Source organism: Colossoma macropomum, unplaced genomic scaffold (genome assembly GCF_904425465.1).
Source record: "Colossoma macropomum unplaced genomic scaffold, Colossoma_macropomum, whole genome shotgun sequence".
NCBI classification, from domain to species: domain Eukaryota; kingdom Metazoa; phylum Chordata; class Actinopteri; order Characiformes; family Serrasalmidae; genus Colossoma; species Colossoma macropomum.
In genome coordinates, this window is record NW_023494806.1 from 34,073,933 (window position 1) to 34,096,387 (window position 22,455).

General features: G+C 40.2%; 1 protein-coding gene across 1 annotated transcript; it reads right to left on the reverse strand.

Moving 5' to 3' along the window:
• Window positions 1-37: 37 nt before the first annotated feature.
• On the reverse strand, window positions 38-21,633 carry sfrp1a (secreted frizzled-related protein 1a). The gene is made up of 3 exons (XM_036599013.1): window positions 20,788-21,633; window positions 14,441-14,521; window positions 38-719 (listed from the first exon to the last, which is right to left on the reverse strand). Exons 1-3 carry the CDS (start codon window positions 21,311-21,313, stop codon window positions 394-396), a joined length of 933 nt encoding a protein of 310 aa, XP_036454906.1. The 5' UTR covers window positions 21,314-21,633; the 3' UTR covers window positions 38-393.
• Window positions 21,634-22,455: the final 822 nt, after the last annotated feature.

Genomic DNA, 22,455 nt, shown 5'->3' on the forward strand with positions numbered 1-22,455 from the left:
GAGTGCAGATTTCACAGTGTAAAATACAGGTACGTTTCCAAAACCATCCAAAAACCTAGAAGCGGGTTTCTAACTATTGAAATATCGTTCAAAGAAAGAAGGGAATTTAACAGAAACATTTGATAAGCATTCTGGTCATTTTACAACCCATTCGAGAGAGATATGGATATATACATTAGCGATCATTTGGATAGTGGATCAGCTGTACCATTCGTGAATCACTCCAGTTAAGAGTCCTCTATCTTAAACAGCACAGACCCGAGTGTTGATCTGAAAAATACACATAGAAATATATAATATATACTGTATATAAAACAAAGTGGGGGGGAGGGACATTATTTGGGGTTGCTGGGGATGTGCAAGTTCATTAAAGTAGGATGGAACATCGAGGGATTATTTGAAGACATTCTCAAAGGCAGGACACTTGTGGTTTCGCAACTTCTTCATGGTCTTTTTGAACTCCTTGCTGGATTTGTCCCACTTGTAGATGCCAGTGATGATGTGCTGCTTGTCTGCCTTGCGGCCCATGATGAGGTAGCTGTTGCTCAGGTTGTCCAGCTGCGAGCACGGGCAGTCGGCGCCGTTCTTCAGGTACAGTATGAGCTTCTTCATGTCTTTCTTCTTCAGTGTGCCCATCTTCAGGGCCTTCTTCTTCTTCTGGAGGATCACCTTGCGGTCCGTGTTCTCCCGTTTCACCTCCTTGATCTTGGTCTTGATGACTGAGGAAAAAGAGGAACAAAGACAGAGGTTGGAGTCAGGCTTATGAAATCATATACGCTTGAGAGACAGAGGGAGAACCATAACAGCCTTGAGCGAACCTCGCCTAACTGACAGGCTAGGAAAGAATGGGCTCTTTGCTTTCAGCGGCTGAGTCGGCTCCACGGTTCACAAACCTGGGATCTAGCCAGACTTGCTCACCTCCAGTGTCCTTTTTCAGAGAACTCTTTGTGCCTAAATTATGAGGGAAGTTGGAAAGCCAGCACAGTACATTGATAATTTGGCAAGCTAAATGTAGTTGATCAGCCAAGACAGGTTTGGTGTCCAAAGTTTGCTTCTTTAGCTTTGCACTGGAGCTACGAGGCTAATGTGTCTGACAAGTGATATAAAAATAGGCAGAAATATTTTGCACTGTTACGGTGGTAGGCATAATATCAAACTCATAGCCCAATTACATGTTGTTGATTTTCAAGATGAAAATAAGTATGCATACTTTACAGGGAAAAAAAAAACTTAAATATGGCGTTTTTCTGCAAATCTTACTGCACAATTTCTGTAAATTTGCTCATTTCAACATATTAGGAAACAACTAAACACAAAATATCAAATGTGCCATAACTGTTGTGCAATTACTTTTGCACAGGCCTTGTTTTTATATTTTATTTTATTTTCAATACTTTACATTAAGCAAAGAAACAGTACATATTAAAATGTATGTTGAGATGTGTCTTTTGTTGAGGATTAGTAACTTATTTTCACTTAGAAAATCAACAAAACGTAATTTGACTGGGTGCATAAACTTTTGCACATGACTGTAAAAACTTGTAGCAGGCATTTTGAAGACTGAATTGTTCTTTACTTTAGAAATAGGATAAAAGACAACTTTACATCATGCAGTTGATGCAGCATAGTGTGTAATATTGCTGCTCTCCAAACAGCTGATGGGGTTTGAATCCCTGCTCTGGCAGGCACTTCACATTATACTAGTTCCTTGGGGAAGATACCTAACATTGCATTCACCTACTTTTGTAAAATGACTAAATTGTTGCTGTTGGTAATTCTAAGTGATGAAATGTGCATGGTCCTAACTGGTGGGGTATAGGGATGGACTGTGCAGACCCATGCCATCCCCTGGTTTCATTTGAATCTGTGTTAATTTCTCCGTAGCGAAAGTAAAATGGTGTAGTGCTACTCAGTGCTAACAAAATTTGTATTTCAGTCTCTTACTGACAGATACTCATTTGAAACATGCTTCAGACACCAAACATTTTGGGATAAGAGGAAAATTACATTTGGGGTAAGGGGAAAAGTTCTACATTCCCCCTCAGGCCAAGCAGAAAGCAAGAGTTGGGTTGCAGGGTGTATCAGCAGAGCCAAATGAAAGAGGGATTAGACTAGTAAGTAATCCAGGGGGGGTTGGTAAGGTCAGAAATGGGGGCTGTAATCAATATCTAGCTTCTGTCCTCTCCACAAGGTCCCAGGGCACTTCATAATGACCCAGGTATCTTTGTCACAGACTCAAGTTTAAGGGCCTTCATCAAGATAAAGCATTAGCCATGTAAATCAATCTGCCCCCACTGCCCTCTCTGTTCCCAGGGGGCAAGAATGTCACAAATTGCAGCCTGTCTGCACTGCGCCCCTCCAGACGTAACTGAATCTGCTGGTCTCGTTCTGCACAGGCAGGACCTGAATTATAAGCACATTTCAAATAGGCAAGGACCACTGCTTCTTAACCATCCATGGTCAAAATGTTTTTTATTGAACGTGTGACCAAAAGGAGAATGGTAACCTGCCCTGTGGCAAAGAGTCTGTTTCATGTGAGCGTTGGTCAGATGATATAGGAGGAGGTTGAATGTATTAGCTGATTTGGCTACAATCTTACACAAAAATTTAAAAGATTCCTAAATGGCTCTTGATTAAAACCTTTAACTGGTAAAAATATTTTCTCAAACTGTAAAATTCATCAGTGGCAATGCTCCATTTGGTAACTTCATTTTTGAATAATGTAAGTGCTTTTACCATAAAGTTTCATGCTAACTGGCACAGTTTAGCACATTGGCACCAGAAACTGAAACTGTGCTATTTCCATTGGCCACTGGTCCAGTACTAATTCCAGTTCCAGTTTTTTTTTTTTCTTTTTTGTTGGTACTAGCTCAAGATTGGTACCACCCAATGGTACTCATGTATAGTCAAAGCTACTAATATGTTTTAACATGTAACTGAAGCTAAGGACAATTATTTACTTTTCCACATGAAAATAAACTTACCAAGCACTATTAAACAGCAAGTAGGTACACCAGTATTACTACTTGCAAAGAGTTTGCTTAAGTGACAATAGCTAGATACAAATGCTAGAAACTAACACTTTCATTTTCAGCATATCCTCCACAGATTGAGTGGTTTTGCTTCTATCATTTTATTTTTGCTTTCACACCTATCAGAGAAATATATTGGTTTTGCTTAATTCTGAAGATGATTCTATGGAAATGGAGTATGTGTACAGGATATCATTTCACATCAGCCAAAATGTTAAGCTAACTAGCAAGTAAGGTGGCTAAATACTTGAATTAGGTGCTTTTGAGGGGCATAAAATGACCAAGAAGACAATGAAAATGGTTATTATGGTGGTTCAGGTGGAAAAGGAACTATAACTTGACTTGTAAGTTCTGTTGGTTCCCCTTTGGGTCAGTTTTTGAATGTGCAATAAAACAAGACCTTAGTGAACCCTTACAGCCCTAATCCACAGTTAGTAGCACTAAAACAATAAACTGCAAATCACTTGGGATGGAAAAGTAACATGAATTGAATCAGTTAATGAATATAATTGGTTCTTTTCTGTCCTGTATGAAATCATAAGACCTTTCAGGAAGCACCTTGATATTCTGGGTAAAATGGTGCTTTGTGGAGATTCAGCCATGACCTTTTTCTGTTTTTCTGTTTCCTTCCCACTGTAATCTCACCCCACCTCCTCAGATTTGTCTTAATCTGCCTGATCTTTCACTAAACTCTCTTTAACCTCTTAATCTTCTGGCTTCTTTAGCCTTCTGCCGCCTGTGTTCCACACGAGTCAACTACATGGTGGTCCTGCTCAGAGACGTGACTAAATTTCAGGTGAGTCCATTCTACCCCAAAGTAATGACCGAGAAAAAGTAAAGCAGCGGTCCAGCATCATTGACCCTCTCGTGAACCTCAGTCCCTCTAGCATCCTTTGAGGAATTTGTCCCAATTAGCTGCCCTGCTCCCAAAGACCCGTGGCAAAGAGCTCTGTGGAAAAGACATATGAATTGAGATTTACTGCTAATTGCCCTTTAATGGCCTGATCAGTCTCCATCGGCTGTCAGTGAGCAGACCACAATGAAACTAAATCCTTCCTGTGTGGTGTTGAACCCTGACTTATATATCCTCAGTGGCCGGGAGCATGCTAATGTAACAGATAGTCGTTGCCAAAGAAAGTTGTGCTTGGAATTAGCTCTCATTTAGAGACCCTTATAAGCTGGAAAGAGACTGAGGGAGCAACACCCAACAGCCGTATGTCAGAATTTCAACAAGCCGCATTACGTATTTGGAACTCCTTTCATTGCGCGACCCTGAAGTTTGGGGAGCAACCAGAAGGTATGTTTTAGTATCTCAATGAGCTGCAAGACTGAATGGTCTTCCAGGCAGCGTTTCAGCTAGAACTCCACCACCTCATCTCTCACACCTACTCACAACTAATTAGCACTGCAGAGAAATACGGTACACTTTTCCAAGAATTAACAGTGCACATGGAAGAGATTAAGGGCTTGATCCGGAGTCTCAGCTCCATGAACTGATTCTCTAAGAGGGCTTAACGTTTAATGGAATTTAAAAAAAAATGATCAGGCTTCGGAGTTTTCAAGTCGGGGGGAAAAGACGGATCCAAGCCCACCCTTGAAAACCACTTTGCTGAGGTTTAAATTCCACCTGAACTCTTGGGTGAACTCTCGGTGCACCTCACTGCATTTGCAACTGTAATCCGCACAGTCACGGAGTGCTTAGCAAAGTCAGTGCTGCATTTCAGTGGAGGCTTTGTGGCTTATACCCATAATAGCAAACTGTTGCTGACCAATGGCCCTGAGATATCTACAGCGAAGTTTGTTTATTTGAGCCCTCTTTTAATCCAGAGTCTCAAAAAAGGGCAAGCTATGGTAAAATCTTACACGTTCTAAGATCTTAGCTGCCAGTTTCTTAGGTATGCTGACCTTGTTCCGACACTTTGTGACTATCAGAAACATCAACCATATATACTCTGAAAAAAGAGAGTTCTTTTAGCAATACCTTAGAATAACCACTTTTGGCATATGTGTGATGGGCCTTCACAAACTGGATAGGGTCTGTACCAATTTAAGGTTTCTTCCAAGAACCTTTACATGATGTGGTTCTTTAAACATTAAAAAGGTTCCTCACACTCATCTCATTTAGAAAAATAGTTCTCTAAAGAACCATCCATTGAAAAATTCTTTTGCTTGAACCAAACGTCGTTCTATGGCAGGGGTACTCAATCCTGCTTCTTGAGATCTACCACTCTGCTGAGTTTTGTTCCAACCCTGATCTTACACACCTGTTCCAGGTAATGAAGGTTTTCAGGGACATCTTAACATTAGCTCCAGGTGTGTTGGTAGAACTCCAGGACCAAGACTGAGCGCCCCTGTTCTAGGGCATTGTGCAAAGAACCCTTTTCGTCACCTTGTTTTGAAAGAGTGTAGTTGTGCATTGTAGGTTTACAGTTACTGACTGCAGTCTATCTGTTGCACAATTTATCAGCCCCCTCTACTAAGTCTAGCTATAGAAAATGACCACAATAGGACCTCTGCAGAGCAGATAATGGTGGCCCATTCTTAGCAAAACAAGGTAGTAATACAGTAGTGAATGTTATCATGGTATTTCTTCAGTATACACTTCAGTATACTTCTGCATGATACTATGTTCCAGACAAATCTAGGATACAAAAGAACCGTAAGTCTTTTTAATGAGTATCTCCAAACAATCATTGAACCAAAAAATATAGTTGCAGTGTATCAGTAGCTGCTCAAGTAACTAAACAGTCTTTTTTCCATGTTATCCAAATCACTTCCATTCATCTTCATGAAAAGCTTTGAAAACATGTTTACTTTAGTCAGATACTACAACTAATTAAAAAGCCATCGAGTCATTATCTCTGTCCAAACACTGAGGGATAGTTTCAGAAAAATGAGTACCGGACTTTCTCTTCCCAAATAAGTACATCATCCTAGACGGCTTGGCAAAATATTTGCTCGGTCAGCTTTCTGTTCAGCAACTGGTGACCTCTGTTCTCTTGGCACTTCATTAAAGGAGTAAACAAGGAGAGTAGGAGCCCATCTGTTTCAGACAGCTCAGGCTAAGAGTGCTGATCTAGGATCTGCTCCACCTTGTCCACAGAAAGGATGGCCAAAGCAAAAAAATCATCCGAGATCAGTTAGCTCACTTGTTTGACGCATACAAGCCCTTTTTAAAATGGCTGGTCACTGTAATCTACTTCCTTTCCCAAACAACCTAGACTGCTGATAAGTAGCGAAGAAAAAGAAGAATGTCCCACAATATTTAGATCAAGGGGGTCATTTTTCTGTCTTGGGGGCCAAAATGCAAAGTGAGGTTGGGTTATGGTAACTTTCTGGCAGGCCAAGTCAAACAACCTCACAGGCCAACTTGGGCCCGAGGGCCATATTCCGGGTTACCCTGATTTAAATACTGCATATTTCCAGAGACTTGACTATAAGGGTGAATGACTGCGTTCTGATACATTATTTAAGAGGTGCCTGGTTCTGTTTCTTGTTCCACCTTTGACCCCATTGGTTTGCATAGGCAACCTAGTCTTCAAAGCACTTTTAGGCTATTAGTTTTGCATTGTAAATGTTGTAGTGGCCTGTACTACATTTGCCAGATGTTTTCAGATCTAATCATGTTTTATATGTTTGCTTGCTGAGGGCACAGTGCATAAATGGGGGTGTTATTTTGTAGCTTCAATCCAATTAAGTGTTTGGGTTCCAAACTTAATGTTAATTTATTACAATTAATTTCTTAAATCGGTACACAATGATATGCAAAAGTCAGAGACCCCAATCCATTTATAATATTCAGTCAAAACGGCCAGTATATTCAAGTTTATGCTAAACTTTTAGGATATATTTCAAAGGAGATTAGCTATCCACTTACAAAAGGAAGGGGAAAGTTAAAGGAAAACAAGTGTTTTTCTCTAAAGGAAAAGGAGTTTCCGAAACTGGAGTTTAAAAAATGATTAAAAGCTCCAGAGAAAATTGGACTCCTAGCAACCACCTGGAAGACCTGGTAGATCCACCAAAACTGTCCCTGTTAAACAGCACTTTCTAAAAGCTAAAGCTTTCATCTTTGAGAGAGAGAGGAGAAAATCAAGCTCCACTTATGCTTCAGATCTGAAAAAATCCACAGCCATCCTTCCACTGTGAGAAGACAACTCCACAGTATGGATCTGAAAGACTGCGTAGCTGTCAAGAAGCCCTTACTGAAAAAGGGAATAATGGAGATTCCTTGGATTTTGAGAAGCAGAAAGTACCAACTTCTAAGACTGAACTTTGAAGGTGTGGAAAAATTCACTTTCACTGTATTAAATAACTAAAAACAAGAGTCTAGAAACCCATTAAACAGTCTTATTCTATTGTTACAACAATCTCAAAATGAGAAATATTAGATGTTTAGACTAGAGTTAACTTGCCAAGACATGTGTAGGTACTTGCGGACCGCTGTTCTAGGACCGTTCAGGATCAGGAGCCAGACTGCTTAACCACATATTGAGCCTGTAAAGGCCTGCAGATGGCTTTTAACCCATGTCCTTCCTCATCTTGGCCCCCCTGTAGCATCATGGGACGAGTGGCAGACTCGCAGACATTTCAGATGGTGCCATAAACCCAGCAGGGGGAAGTTAAGGATGACAACATTTCCAAACACAGCTCCCGGCATGATCTCCGTATGCGGAAACCATGGTTCCTCGAGGAGAGCCATCCACTTTTACTGCCCTAAAACTGAACACGCATCATTGACTACAGAAGGAGCTGCCAACTGAAGTGTGAGGAGAAAAGCGTTGTACTGGAAGTGCGATGAGGTCAGGTTAGGGAGAAGTACAATAAAAGCTGAGCCTGAACACGAATGGCATTTCCCATAAAACTCCAGGGCTGGTGCTGTTTATATGCAAAGGGTCAGTAAGTGAGTCTGGTCAGTGTGTCAAGATCAAACACTCTTTGTGGAGTTTTCACTGTCTGCCGTGGTATGTGAAATATCTGCTAGTCATCTCCTGCTAGCGTCACTGGCAGTAAGGAGTTATGACTGTGCTTGACCGCGGGGTCAGCCGAGGCCCTCATTAAGATGTTTGTGAAATTGTAACTGCACAAACCTCAGCAGCATTTGTGGGAATTCTAAACTTTCTCTAACTAAACGGATTAGCATTATGCAACTGCCTGCCCTGCACTCACAGGCTGTACATATGGCCAAACCCATACGGAACAAATTTGTTCTTTAAAAAAAAGCCTTTAAAAAGTAGCCATTGTGAAGACTGTTACATCTGTGGCCCATGTCCAACGTGTGGAGAGTTGAGGTCCAACATTTTACACATGAAACTAGTGGAAAGTAACAAATTCCACTCAATTATTACAGAATGTGTGCACAGTTTCCCTGTAACTCTACTTTTTTAAGTTAAATTAAAACATAAAAATGTTTGTTTTCATTGAGTTTGTTTCTAATAAAGTTTGCAGCTTGGCTGTTTACATTTTTATTAACCATAACAGAATTAAAGTAATTCACTTTTTACAGCACTGGGAAGCATTTAGCCAGCTAGCTAACTAATGTTAGCTAAATAACTGCTGTGCTCTTTTCCTATTTACTTTTTTACCTACTTAGAATGGCAAGCATGGCAGCTAACAGTCAAGGTACACTCATGGATTCGCCATCAAACAACCCTTCAGCATTAGCCCTTCTTCCATAAAGGGGAATTTAACCTTATTTTTGTGTTATACAGTATTCTGTAGCTTAACATTATGCCAGTTAGCCAGCTAACTAATTTTAGCTAAATAGCTACTGCACTCTTTTCCTATTTACCTTTTATTTTACCTACTTAGAATAACAAGCATGGCAGCACCTGTGTTCAATGTTAGCAAGCTAATTTAGCTAACGTAAGCTAATATTCAGGGTAAGCTGAATAGCCAACCAATAAACCTTCAGCATTAGCGCTTCTTTCTTAAATGGGAATTTAACATAATTGTTTGTGTTATACAGTATGCTGTAGCTTAGCATTATATCTATCAACCTCATTCATGATTTTATACAATTCTCATGCAATGCTTTTTCATACATTATCTATCCTGCATTACACAAACAACCATTATGTCATACAACCATAGGGAATCCCTGTGGTGTCTACCAATCCTGACTGCTATAGTGACTGATTTATAGGCTAATAAATACAACCAAGCTGGCGTTAATGCAAATCTTACATCATTTGTTTACGAAAATTATAAAGAAAACTGCAATTTGATGTTTTTTAAGCACAAAGTGGACACCAGTGATACGTTTTCTAACCGTTCAGACAGAGAACAAGAAGCCAAACTGAGATAAAGTAACTAGTTAGCCAGATATCTTGCTAACTTTAGCTTTAGCTGTTCTCTGCACTTCTTTTGTTTGACTAGCTTATTCTTTCCATTGTGATCATGACTTGAAGACAGTTACGGCAGTTGTATGGCTGCAGTAATGTGTTTGGCTTCTTGGCAGTAATGCTAGCACGGACTGCTTTCACCAGAAAATGGAAAAATTAAAACTGGCCAACCAAAAAAACTGACCACAACAGTTGTAGTTTTTCAAAAGTTAACCCCAACCTTCAAGATGCATCATCAGAAGAGGGGAGAGTTTTACCAATACGCTGTTAATGTACCCTAACCTGAGTACTTTCCTTTAGCAATATTTTTTCTTGTTTTCAAGTGATTCAGCACTACAGCTAGCAGTGCTCTTATTTAAGCATGAATCTTCTTTCTCCTTCAGCTATAACACAATCCAGGTGACGGGTCAACACTGACAATTCATCACGAGTTACTTGTACTCCACTCTTGCTTTCTCTCCATTCGGCTGCTGACAATAGCCTGCTTCAGAGCCCAACCCAGAGGTCACTGAGGGGGTTGTCGGGGGGTTGCCAGCAGGCCTGGCTTCCACAAAGCTGTCCAGAGAAAAGATAGCTCTGACCAAAAGATGGCTTAGTCCACTGGAATCCCTGCCTGAATGAGGCTTTACGGTTTTTGTAAGAGGCTAACCAAAACCAGCATTTGTTTCCCTCTTGGGAGGAGAGCAGGAAGCGCCTGGTGCAGTGCCCTCCTTTTGTTGAGGTAACTCCCGCTGGGACGGGCCCTAATGGCCACAGTTATGGACTCGTTTAACAGCCATTGTCAGTAAGCATCACTCCGACTGCCTGGGTTAACTCTGATATCGAGCCAAAAACGCTATTGTGACTAGAAACCAAAACACCATTCGTCTTAATTATGGAGGAAAGAGGGTCGTTAATGTGCCATCGTTTGCGTGGTACACCAGAACCAGGTAGACCAGAATGGAATGTGCCGCCAGGGCAAGTGATTGATTGACTGTTTTTAGCACTGAGACACGGGCTGCTTTTTTGCTTTCCCAAGAAAGCAGGAGGGAGGCTGGAACGAGCACTAATGCAGAAGGTCTGGACGGCTAAGCCCTCGCACATGCTAGTTCGGAAAACCTTGGCAGCAAAAGGAGAAAAAAGACGGCATAAGAAAAGCAACAAAGCGGCAGTGAAAGGCAAAAGGTCTAAAGATTTGCGCTGAGTTGGAAAAATATGCTGCAAGTTGTAGGTTCATCTGATTCTTTTATTTATTTCCAAACTGCAAATCTGGAAAACTGCAAGGTTTTCTATTGTATTTAAGAGGACTAGCAAAAAAAGCTATAACATTACATAATTGCTGAGATGGATATTAAAAGTTAAACTTTTTGCATTTGTGGATCTCAGCAATACGTAGAGCTGCACACTTTGCAACTTGAAATCTATATAGTACCAAAATTATTATTTGACATGTAAAAATAATAGAATCCTTTTTGGTCTTATGTAGAAAAACAGGACAACAGGTTTTTCTTCATAGAGAGGAATCGCTTAATTATCCAAAGAACCATTTAAACATTCATTCAAAGATGCCAAACCAGGGTTCTTTGCACAATGCCATGTATGAACCAGTTTCCATGGATGGTTCTTTAGAAAATCATTCTGTAAACAGTTCACAAATCTCTTTACAAAAATGGTTTTACACGAATACCAACATTGTTCTTTCTTTAAAAATGTAGAACCATTGCTTTTATGAAAGAACATTCAAGGTACCTTTTTTTAAGTTGGTGTGCACCAATTGTACTTAACAATTACATTATTAATCATTTGTCATTCATTTATAGGCTTTCTAAGAAATAAAGGTTCCTAAATTGGTAGATTGTTAATTAGTATAAAATGGAGAATGTTTGAATTGGTGTAGAACCTTTATATTAAATTTTGAAAAAGTTCTTCACATATTTCATTTACAAAAATTGTTCTTTAAAGAACCGTCCATTGAATTATCCTTTAGGATGGCATCACTCCAAAGAACCCTTTCTGGCACTTTTAAGAGTGTATATAATGAACGTCCCCAGCTTTTCCCTGAATCAGCAGGGACCGAGTTGACCCCTGCGCAGAGGTCAGCTCTGGCACTGTTGTCACGTCCATTGGGCCAGACAGGAAAACAAACATCCCAATTTACGGCTCCCAGCGACAGCCAAATAAAAGCTGTAGGACCCATGTGAATTACCTCAATTCATTAGTTACAGAGTAGTGGCCTCTTAAAGGGTCATCCAAACCGTGACATGGATTTACAAGGGCTGAAAAGGACCTGCAGCTGTTATTCTAAGCATCGAGGACCGTCGTCTTGTTCTGCAGTAAAAATGGATCTTTTGACAGCTATGCATGAGGCCACTGGGCAAAATCCAAAATGTTTTTTAAAAGATATTTCATATTCTCTATGCGTTCTGAACAGCGATCAGCCATAGCATTAAAACCATCTACACTCATCGTCCACTTTATCAGCTCCACTGACCATATAGGTGCACTTTGTGGTTCTACAGTTACAGACTGTAGTCCATCTGTTTCTCTGTATACTTTGTTACCCTGTTCTTCAATAGTCAGGACCCCCACAGGACCACCACAGAGCAGGTATTATTTGGGTGGTGGATCATTCTCAGCACTGCAGCAACACTGATGTGGTGGTGGTGTGTTAGTGTGTGTTGCACTGGTATGAGTGGATCAGACACAGCACGCAAGTGTATGTAGTTCAATATATTGACATATATGGAAATGTTTTGGAATATAATAAAATGTTTTTCCATCATTTCGCTGTTGTCGGAAGAAAAACCTTCTCCGTTTTTGACGTTTTTCAGTTTTTGACATAATTTGAAAATACATGTTACCCTTTACATTGTGTGTAAATTTCTTGATGAATGGACTAAATGACCTAAAATGATTTGGAAAAAAGTCTGGCTCCATTGGCTTACATTAAAAGTAAAGTAGGTTTTTTCTTCTCCTGTGAAGTTACCATTTTGGAGATACAAGGTTTTCTTCCAACAACAGCGATATGCTTATGTGCAAAAGTTTTGCACCCCTTATCAAATGATGTTTTGTTGATTTTCTAGTTGCAGAGAACAAACTTCTGCACAAATTTTAATGTATAAATAATTATATGCTGAAGTTTACATATTGGGGGAAAAACATAAACATAAAAAACAAATTAATGGCACATTTCATATTTCTGTTTAATTCTTTCCAATGTTAAACTCAGCAAATAAAAAAAATTACTTAGCATATTTTTACTGTTGATTTTCAGAAGATCAACAAAACATGTCATTTCAGCCAGGATGGTTAGACCTTTGCATTCTGCATATTGTACTTCTCTTCTATATGGGGTGATGTCAGCGCTACTCAGCACTCAAACCTTTCACTAGTTTTAGGGCCACAAAGTTTTACAGTGCTTTTAATGATAGTTTGGAAAAAAAAATATTAAATCGTTATTCGGGTAAAACCTGTTCTCCACGCCAAGAAAGACACTTGGATGAACACGAAGCTAAATATACACAAAGGATTAGCACATGGCTGCCTTAATTGGAGACCCAACATTGTTCTGAAACATTTGAATAGACAGGGTGTGCCCAAACTTTTGACAGTGTGTGTAAACATACAAGCCGATCGTTAGCCAACACCTTTCGCTAACCGCTAATGTTGACTCTACCAACTTGGAACCCAAGTTTACTGTGTGTTACCTTTCTGTTCGGGTCAGTCGGCCTCTTTCGTGAGCGTGAGACTTTGCACTAATGCGGTCATAACCTCCCTCCCCCTCCCACCACCACTACCACCGCCCCCCAACTGTAATTCAGGAGGCATTCCGCTTTCCGCATGACTGCTAACTAAACCTCAGCTGGTAAACTGTGAAGCATGAGCTACGGGAAGGCCCGTGTCATCCAGTAAATGGAAGAAAGGAACCTTTACTCAGCAGTTTCTTTATCCCACGTCTATATATCCACTGGTGACTGGTCGAGGCACTGCACGGATGCAGGCTGCAATATAGGATAAATGTGCTTCCAGACAAAAATCTGGAAAAACGCTAGTCAGTTCACGCTGGGAATTTCAGTTGAAACGTTTTCAGCTGGCGAAGTGAAATGACATTTACACAGTTTTCCCCTTACCACAAATGTAGATCAGCCAAGACACGTTTGCTTCTTTGTACTGCTACAAGGCTAACAAGCTAAAAAGTGGGAGGCTTATGTATGGCAATTAGCACTGTGCAAACTGCGTACCTTAAACCATATTGAGATGTGTTACGTAAAAATCGCCACAGATGTTGCCTCTAAAGTGAGATTTTCCAGTTGAAGGACTTGGAAACCCCCTTCTGATGATGTATCATTAAAAGGGGCAAATTTTGAAGGACTACAACTGCTTTGGGGTGGATTTTTAGAGGATAGCAATTTTTTGTGTCATTGTAGTCATGTAACCATGGTAACAAATCATCATTACAATCAAAACGACCACAACAATAATGACTCATCACATGAGGACTACAAGCTAACAGCTAAAGTTAGCAAGGCTATAGATCTATACTTTACTTCAAGTAAAGCTTTTCTTTATGATTTTGTTCAATGACAAAAGAAATTGTTGCACTAATGGTAGTTCGGTTGTATTTGGTAGTCTGTAAACCAGTGGTTTGGCTTGCAGCTAGGATTGGTGGACACCACAGAGATTCTCAATGGTTGTTGTGTAATAATATTGAGTATTGTATTGAAAGAACATCAATAAACGAAAACATGAAAACGATATAAAATTGTGAACGGAGGGATAAATGTTGGACTTGCTGGACAAAAAGTACAGACTAAACTCAGTCTTCAAGAAAGTGTCTGCTACTTTTTTTGTTCACCACCAATCAGTCTTGGCTTGACAACTTTCAAAGTTCATACTTGGAACGTCCTGCATAATTTACAGTGGGTGCGGGATTTGGCCTAAAATTCAAGTGGTTTTCTCACCAATGCTATGTCAGTGGGAATGCAGAGGGCCTTTGGCTGTCTTGAACGTGATATCTCAGTTTTCACCACAACGAGAGAGAGAGTGTGTGTTACAGAGAAAAAAAAAAGGTCATTTTGATGTCCTTACCAAACTCGCTAGCGCATATGTGTTCCAGAATACCATCCGCATCCACTGCATGGTCACAGGGAGGGCAAACCTGAGGCAAACCTAAGACAGAAAGCAAGGCACGATGTCAGAGACAACAATACTGCAGAACAACACCCCATCAGTATCACAACCCACAGTAATACAGACCAAATGTCTTTCCCTTTGATTCGTTTTAAGCAGTCAGACCCTGATTTACTACCCTTTGTGTCTTTGGAAAGTTTGTGAATGATTGTAAACAGCAAGGAGGCGAGTTACAGAGCAGCCTGAATCTCGTGGGACGGAAATTTCCCTAATAATCCACCTGTGAGACACATTCAAATCAAATCGCAGGAGCTCAGTCTGCAGGTCTGCTTTTCCACTTTCGCCTTTGAAACACAACCAGTCATAAGAGGGATTTTAGTAATACTTTACCATTGGGCAGTGTTCATAAGGCTATGAGCTGCTCATGGCAACTGACATAGGCCAACATAAACATTTATAAACTAAAATTGACTGATTAATTAATGTGACGAGTTATTAATCTCAGTGTTACTGAACTCTGCTAAAGCCTGAGTAGACTGATAAATCAATGTGATCAGTTATTAATCTTAGTGTTACTGAACTCTGCTAAAGCCTGAGTAGACTGATAAATCAATGTGATCAGTTATTAATCTTAGTGTTACTGAGCTCTGCTAAAGCCTGAGTAGACTGATAAATCAATGTGATGATCAGTTAGTAATCTCAGCATTACTGAGACAAGCCATTAGAGCCAAAATAGCGCTGTCAAAAAAGCTTAATTTAAATAAATGAATTTTTCTCAACACATATTGAAAGAAAAATGCTATAAAGAAAATTGCCAACCAGTAACAGCAAGGAACCGTTTAATTACACCATCCCATCTGCTTTATCAATATTTATTATAAATTGTTTTAAAAACATGTAAAAAATCTGTTCTAAATATGTTAGTTTTTATGTATTGACAATATTTTTATGTATTATACAATATGTAACTATAAACATTTAGGACAATGTATTCGGCCATAATTACTGTTTCCTAGGTATAAGCCTTTACAAATGTTTATGTATGTTTAAGTCAACTGTCATAATGAGTTTATGTAGGTGTGATGTAGCCTTAAGAACACTGCCTTACAGTAAAGTGTTACCTGTGTTTTCCTTATTTTGATTATTGTGTACATTTTGAAATAACAGTGAAAAACATACCACATGTTGAATTACACCAATCAAAAATATGGATCTTTGGCTAAGTAGAGCTTTTTAGACCTATCCTACCAACCACACAACTGATTGGCACCTATGCATAAATGAGGATGTACAGTCAACTAATTTACTAGTAATTCGTTATTAATTAATTGGTAATTAAGTAGTTATTAAAAGTAATTACATGGTCATTAGGATGATAGAATGATCATGGTTCAAAATTTTCCAATTAAGTAGGAAAAAAAAGATAACTTTTTCAAAAATCACTACCTGCTTTGGAGCAAAATGTCAAGATTATGAAAAACATACATTCAATTAAACTTTTGACTGGATACCATATTTCTGACAGATCATTCAACATGCTAAAGGCTGTCCTTAGGATAATGACAGATGAAAAATAATGTGGATAAGTGTTTGCACAGAAATATCTCCCCCTTTCGGAGCAGTATCACAATGTTAACCCCCCACTACCACCACCACCACCACCACCACCACCAACTTCTCTCTCTGTCATGGTAATTTGCAGTAAACAGACCCCAAACTGCATCATTTACACATGTATGTCAACAACTGTTACCCGGCTTACTGTGAAAGGAGCAAGCAGATTTGGGACAAGACCCCTAGGATCTCGGGCCAGGCCAGGAGCATTAAAAGGTATTATGCCAAAGGAGGCCCCCTGTAGTCATGGAAACAGGGGCCTTAAATTTAGTGTGCGAAATCTGGTTAAGTGGTCACTGCTGTATGAGATTACAGCCATCCTTCTTCGTTGACCTAATTTAGATGAAGTGGGAAAAAAAAACTAGTTTGGCAAAAATAGTTTTTACAATTTTTCAATTACCACAAATTTCAACTAGCGAAGACATATTTGGGTTTTAGTTTTGCACTGGAACTACAAAGCTAATGTAGCCTACAAGCAGTAGAAGCTTACACCCAAACCAACTACAATCACACTGTGATGAAGTAAACTTCAAATGGACTCTCTTATGTGGTTTCTGGCACTGTATGACATATCAATGACCATCAGATTGGACAAAAGTATGGGCAAAATGTTGCAAACTGCACAGCATACCTTTGACCAAACATGTCTTGACTGATTGAATACATTGGCTACTCTGGAGGAAAGTTTGGAAATGTGATTATTCATGTAATGAAAATATCACTCATGTTATCTCTGGTTTCCTCAGATTTGCCTCCAGGTTCTTCCCTTGTAGCCAGTTGTCATATCAGTTGCAGCTATTTGGCGGATCCTTGTGAAAGTGACACGGAGGTGAAAAGAGCTTTTGAAAGCAGGTGCTTACATTTTCCAGCTCATGTTGTCCTTTTAACACAAATTATCACCCTCTTCAAACCTGTCCTCAACAAGACCTCCACACGACCTGCGTGATTTGTGGTAATGGGGACCAACAAACGGAGTGAGAATCTCTTTAAAAGCTTCTGGGCCCTCAAATGTACCAAAACTGTTTTTAATGGAATTTAGGCTTTTGGCTGTATTGTTCAGTGTTGCAGCTTATGGAATCGTGGTTCCATTTTAGTGCCTTCTCTTGAGTTCCCCCGCAGGCCTCGTTTAAAGGCCATCATCAAAAAAACAGCGAGCAAATGGCCTGATCCCTTTCTTTTCCAAGAGTAGAAGCTTTCTCTTTTCACAATACCCTGCAGAGGTGCTGGGAATTATTGTGACTGTCAAGCTCTATTTTATTCTGTACAAAATGGTTTTATTTAGAGCCAAAGAAAAGGTTGATGGTCACCTTGATTGGTGGATTGTTGGAAATGCTCAACTTGTGAAGAATATTCTGTAACTCGATTGATTATCAACAATATTAGGGCCAGGATTTGGATTAGAATCAGGGCTGGAGATACTTAGTTGAAAGTCAGTTAAAGACACGTTAAGCGTCTATAAATCTTCTTTACTGAACCATAAAAAGTGCTACTAAAAGCAAGCTTTTTAACCAAAACATGGGCCACAGTACGGACAAAATTTGGACTTTGAGATGGTTGCTTCTGTTTGGAGCTATATGTACTTTTATCTGTTTCGGTTGATAACAGCTTGTCATACAGCGTCAGAAACTGCATCAGCAAGTCTACATGAGATTACTCAGCAACTCAACAGGGTTTGAAGCAAGTGTGCTGTGCTTTAGACATGATATACTGAAGGTTTATAAGCTTCCACTACTTGTTAGCTACATTAGCCTCGTAAGCGAAGCACGGTTTGGGTAAACAAGTACATTTGGGACAAAAAAGTGTCAATTTGTTTGAAGCTACAAAAGGGTATATCGTTGCTGTCAGAGCAAAACCTTGTATCTCCAAAATGGTAACTTTACAGGAGAAGGAAAAAACATACTTTACTTTTAATGTAAATCAATGGAACCAGACTTTTTTCTAAGTCATTTAGGCCATTACTTTTGGTCTATTCATTATAAAATTTACATACAATGTACATAAAATGGAGATACAAGGTTTTGTTCCAACAGCAGCGATATATAGCTATAGAGTGTACTATGGTCTTAAAGCATGGTAATCGGCTAGTGTACCAATGCTTCAGATGAATTTAGGCATTATTGCTGCAATGTAAGTACAAATGAAGGCTGAAGCACCCTGGAAGACTGTGTGGTCCAAAAGGTCCAAGAAGTGGCCAATTTTAACCAACCATGCTGTGGAGACTTTTACTTGACCTGTTCTTCTATGCTATTTGATACCACTACATTGTCAAATGGTCACTTTTTTAAGACAGCGAGGCATGGTTGTTTTAAAATTGGAATGCTTAAAAAGTGCCAAAATGGCTTCTCTCATAGAGAAACTACTTTAGGTTCCCTTATGAACCTGTTTTGTTGTAGACATGGCGACCCCTGGTTCCTATCACCACTGCTGTAAAGAAATCTGAGTCTGTATGTATCTCTACAATTTCACATTTAACCGTTTCTGCAGAATCATGCAGAAATCAGTGGAATCGCTCTTCAAATGTTTTACTTTGAAGCGAACATCCAAGCTGAGAACCATTAAAGAGCAAAGAGTTTCATCCTACTTCCCAGCTTTGTAACACCCCTCCTTTCCAACCTCATAATTATTTACACTGATTGCGTGGAAATTCCCACATAATTTATGAGACGTTTACATCATGCAGCCGTACTTTCCCTTGTCGGAGATGGAACCAGCAGGCCCGAAATGTTTCCATGGATGAAATGCAACTCACTACTTTTACCGAAGAAGATTTTGAATATTCTGAGAGGACAGAATGCAAGACGTCAGCAAGAGTAGATGTAGCTGGTCTCAAGAAACTGGGAAAAGTCAAGGGAAAGAGAAAAAGAGGCACTGTTTTTGATTGAAATGTAAGTTTTTTTTCTTCAGATGCCACCAGCTGAATAAAAAAGCTGCTACTCCACTACCCCTGTTCTTGCTTGCATTAGCTTATGAAAGGCGATGCTAATAGAGCTGGCCCAGCAGCCCAGCGGGGAGGCCTGCCCCAGGACTGCTGCAGTCAAACCGCCTCCCCCCCCCCATAAAAAAAGCTTCGGCACGGCAGGTCGCTATCTTTTAAAACCTCCTTTCTTTCCTCCACAGGTCTTTTCTTACATGCTCCAGCAAGGCAGGAGAGACCATTCGCCAAAGTGAAAATCAATCTATGTATAATGGTTTTGTTTTTTGGAAAATGTCCCAGCGTTGTGCTGGACCTCAGCTAACACCCTGCAATCAGTTGCTACCAGCTGTTAAACAAGTGCTCAAATATTAATCTATCAAGGCTTTGCGACCGCATTCGCTTGTCTTCTGGGAATACGCAAAATATTCAAAAGTTTGGGGACATCAAAATGGTTTTAAAATCAAAGCCAGATTTCTTTGTCCGTTTGCAATGTGCTAACATATCAGTTGCTTATCATACTTATTTTAAAGAAAACAATGTAAATATATTTGCAACAGTATTAGCGACTGCTACATTAGGAATAATGCATTTTAGCACTCAAAATGCTCAGGTGTTCAGGCCCAAAACAGTTTTAATTAGTTCTTTAAACAGTAGTTTAGGAAAGAAAACTATGAAATTATTATTTAGGCGAAGTCTACTGGTCATACCAGGCTGGTTGATGCTAAATCTATGATATTATAATATAAAAATTGCACATAGCTGCTTTATGCTTACGAAACCTTGTTTTTTTCAGCAGGTATTTATTCTTAAAAACTTTGAGGATAAAGACAGAAGTTTGGCTGTGGGTAAAAAAAACGGTTCAATGTTTTTACTGTAGACTCCCTCATTTTCCCTCAAGTCAATACAGGATAAAGATCTGGTGAAAAAACACCTTTTAGCAGAAATAACAAGGCCTTTAAGTAACAAAAGGTGGGTTCGCTGAAGCTGAGAAGCCGCAAACAGATGCTGGCCACTGAAAAAACATCGCACCGCCTTTTAAGAAAAAGTTGAAGTGTTGTTTCTCACACCAAGCAAAAGGTGTGGGAGAACGGAGTGTGGGTAAATTGACCCTAAATGTATACAGTATGCACAATTAACATGCCCTTACATGCCTTTTAGGGGCAAAATGTAGTGTTACTGTTAGGATTTAAAAGGGGCCAGACTAAACTGTGGGCTTCAGAAAAGCCAAAAGCTATGTTACGCTTTGTCGAGGGGAATCAGTTCTGTAAAGTGCCTTTGTATACACCGGTAAAGTGACTCCGGTAAATAGAAACCATTTTCCTGAATGTTTGAAATGCTTCTCGGGAGCTGCTAAGTAGAACCATGCTGAGGTCTTTCCATTATCACTGCAAACTGAGGAACTAACCGCCTAAAACAACACTGCCTTGGAAATAGTGACTTCTTGTGATGCCTGCACTCTTTGCTCCAAAGTAGTTTCAAAGTGTGCTGTTAACAATCGTTTGGAAAAGAAAAGTGTCAAATCTATTTTTAGGCAAAACCTGCTCTTTATACCAAGGAAGACACTTTGAGGAACATTAAGCGAAATATACCCAAAGTATTGGCAAGTAGTTCACAGGATACCTCCACAGGTTATTTGATACATTTTTAACAGACGTGATTTAGACAGTTTGCATGGACTATTGGTGGAAGGGCTTACAAGAACAAAAACTTACAACTGAGAACTTGCAAAATGAATCCCCAATAAGATTCCTAGTGGAACATATTGAAAGGAACTCACCAGTGGCTACGGAGGGTTTGGTGTCATTTGGCGCGCTGATGCACACGTCACCCTGAGGGAACTTGTCGCATGTCAGCATCTCGGGCCAAGGGAAGCCGAAGGCCTCCATGATGGGCGAGCAGGCATCTCGCACTTCTTCGCAGAGATACCGGCACGGGTAGATGGGCCGATCCAGGCAGACGGGTGCAAACAGAGAGCACAGGAACACCTGGGTACTTGGGTGGCAGTTCTTGTGCACCAAGGGTACCCAGCTGCCTGCCTGCTGCTTGACCTCAGTCATGGTCTCGTGCTCCAGCAGGTTGGGCAGCAGCATCTGGCCGTACCCAACACTGTGGCACAGTCGCAGGTCGTCCGGGATTTCCACGCACTGCGGCGGCTTGTCGTAGATGCGCCCATTGTTGAACAAGTCCGACTTCCAGCCCAGGTACTCATATTCCGAGGATCGGGTCAGAGATGCCAGGGACATGACCATCAGCGCCGTGGCAACGGCCTTCCACGGGCACAAACGTACAAACAGCTTCATCATGAAGGGGCAGGTTTGCCTAACAAAATGCAGCCCTCCAGAAGTGGGGAGTCCCAAGAAAAGTCAAGGGTTACTCTTTCGGACAACAAAAGATATTAGTGAGGAATGAGGGCAGAAAAAACCCGGTGCCTGTTTTTTGCTGGAACGTGAAGTCAATGGGTTGAAATGTGCAAGAATGCTCTCTCTGCAAAAAAACCCCAGCCTTCTAACAGTTCAGCTGAGAGTGATCCTCTTGTTCACTGCCTTGCTTCAAATGCAACTCAGCGGGAGACAGCAAGAGACTGAGAGCCAATAGGAACCCCTCTGCACCTTTTGGCTTTCGCGTGTCGGCCAAAGCGTGCAGTGAGCCAATGAATGAAAGAGCTGGCAAAAATGTCCCCGCCTTCCTCTTTCTCACCCCACCTTCGCTCCCCCCTCCAATGCCCCCCTCTCCCTTCCCTCTGCCCCCGTCTCCCTTCCCTCTGCCCCCCTCTCAGTGTTTAAGAGAGCTCTGAATAATGCTTTCATCTGCAGGCAAAGTCTCTGCAGGGCTTCTTTACTCCATGGTTTTTAGAGGATTTTGTAATTGATTTTTTTTTTATCTTAAAACTTCAAATGATTTTTTTTACACTTGCTGAATCAAATAAAGCACAGTGTTAATGTATTATAGAAAGTTTGATTTATGGTATTCAAAAGTGAGTCATTTCAGCTATATCATAACTCAGAAATCAGCACTTTGGCTCTTCCTGTGAACCCACTGTCCAGCACAGGGGACTTAAAATGTCATTAATATTCCGAAAGTTATTGCTTTACAAAATACTGGGTTGAAGTAATCTATCAAAAAATATTGTCTCTTGGTGACAAAATGTCTGTGAAAAAAATGTAAATACTCAAAAATCATGTGTGAAAAATGCATTGAAATCATGGAAAGAGACAAAAACTTGCCACACTCTGGATATCCGAAAGAGAACATCAAACAAACCTGGCATCAGTTGTGTAAACTCACACACTCCGTGCCTAGAAGACTTCAAGCTGGCCTCCAAAAGAAGCGAAATACAACAAAATACAGACATGAACAAAATAATAAATATTGACCTACATAAAGGACGGAGAAACTAATGTGTGTTCCACTAATGTTTGAGTATTTCTACTACCTTACTTAGGTT

Excerpts from the sequence above, each read along its gene's own strand:
- sfrp1a (XM_036599013.1), bottom strand. The coding sequence starts at position 21,313 with ATGATGAAGCTGTTTGTACGTTTGTGCCCGTGGAAGGCCGTTGCCACG. Across the intron at positions 14,522-20,787 it reads CAAACCCTCCGTAGCCACTG|GTTTGCCTCAGGTTTGCCCT; the intron begins GTGAGTTCCTTT and ends TTTCTGTCTTAG. Across the intron at positions 720-14,440 it reads CATATGCGCTAGCGAGTTTG|TCATCAAGACCAAGATCAAG; the intron begins GTAAGGACATCA and ends CTTTTTCCTCAG.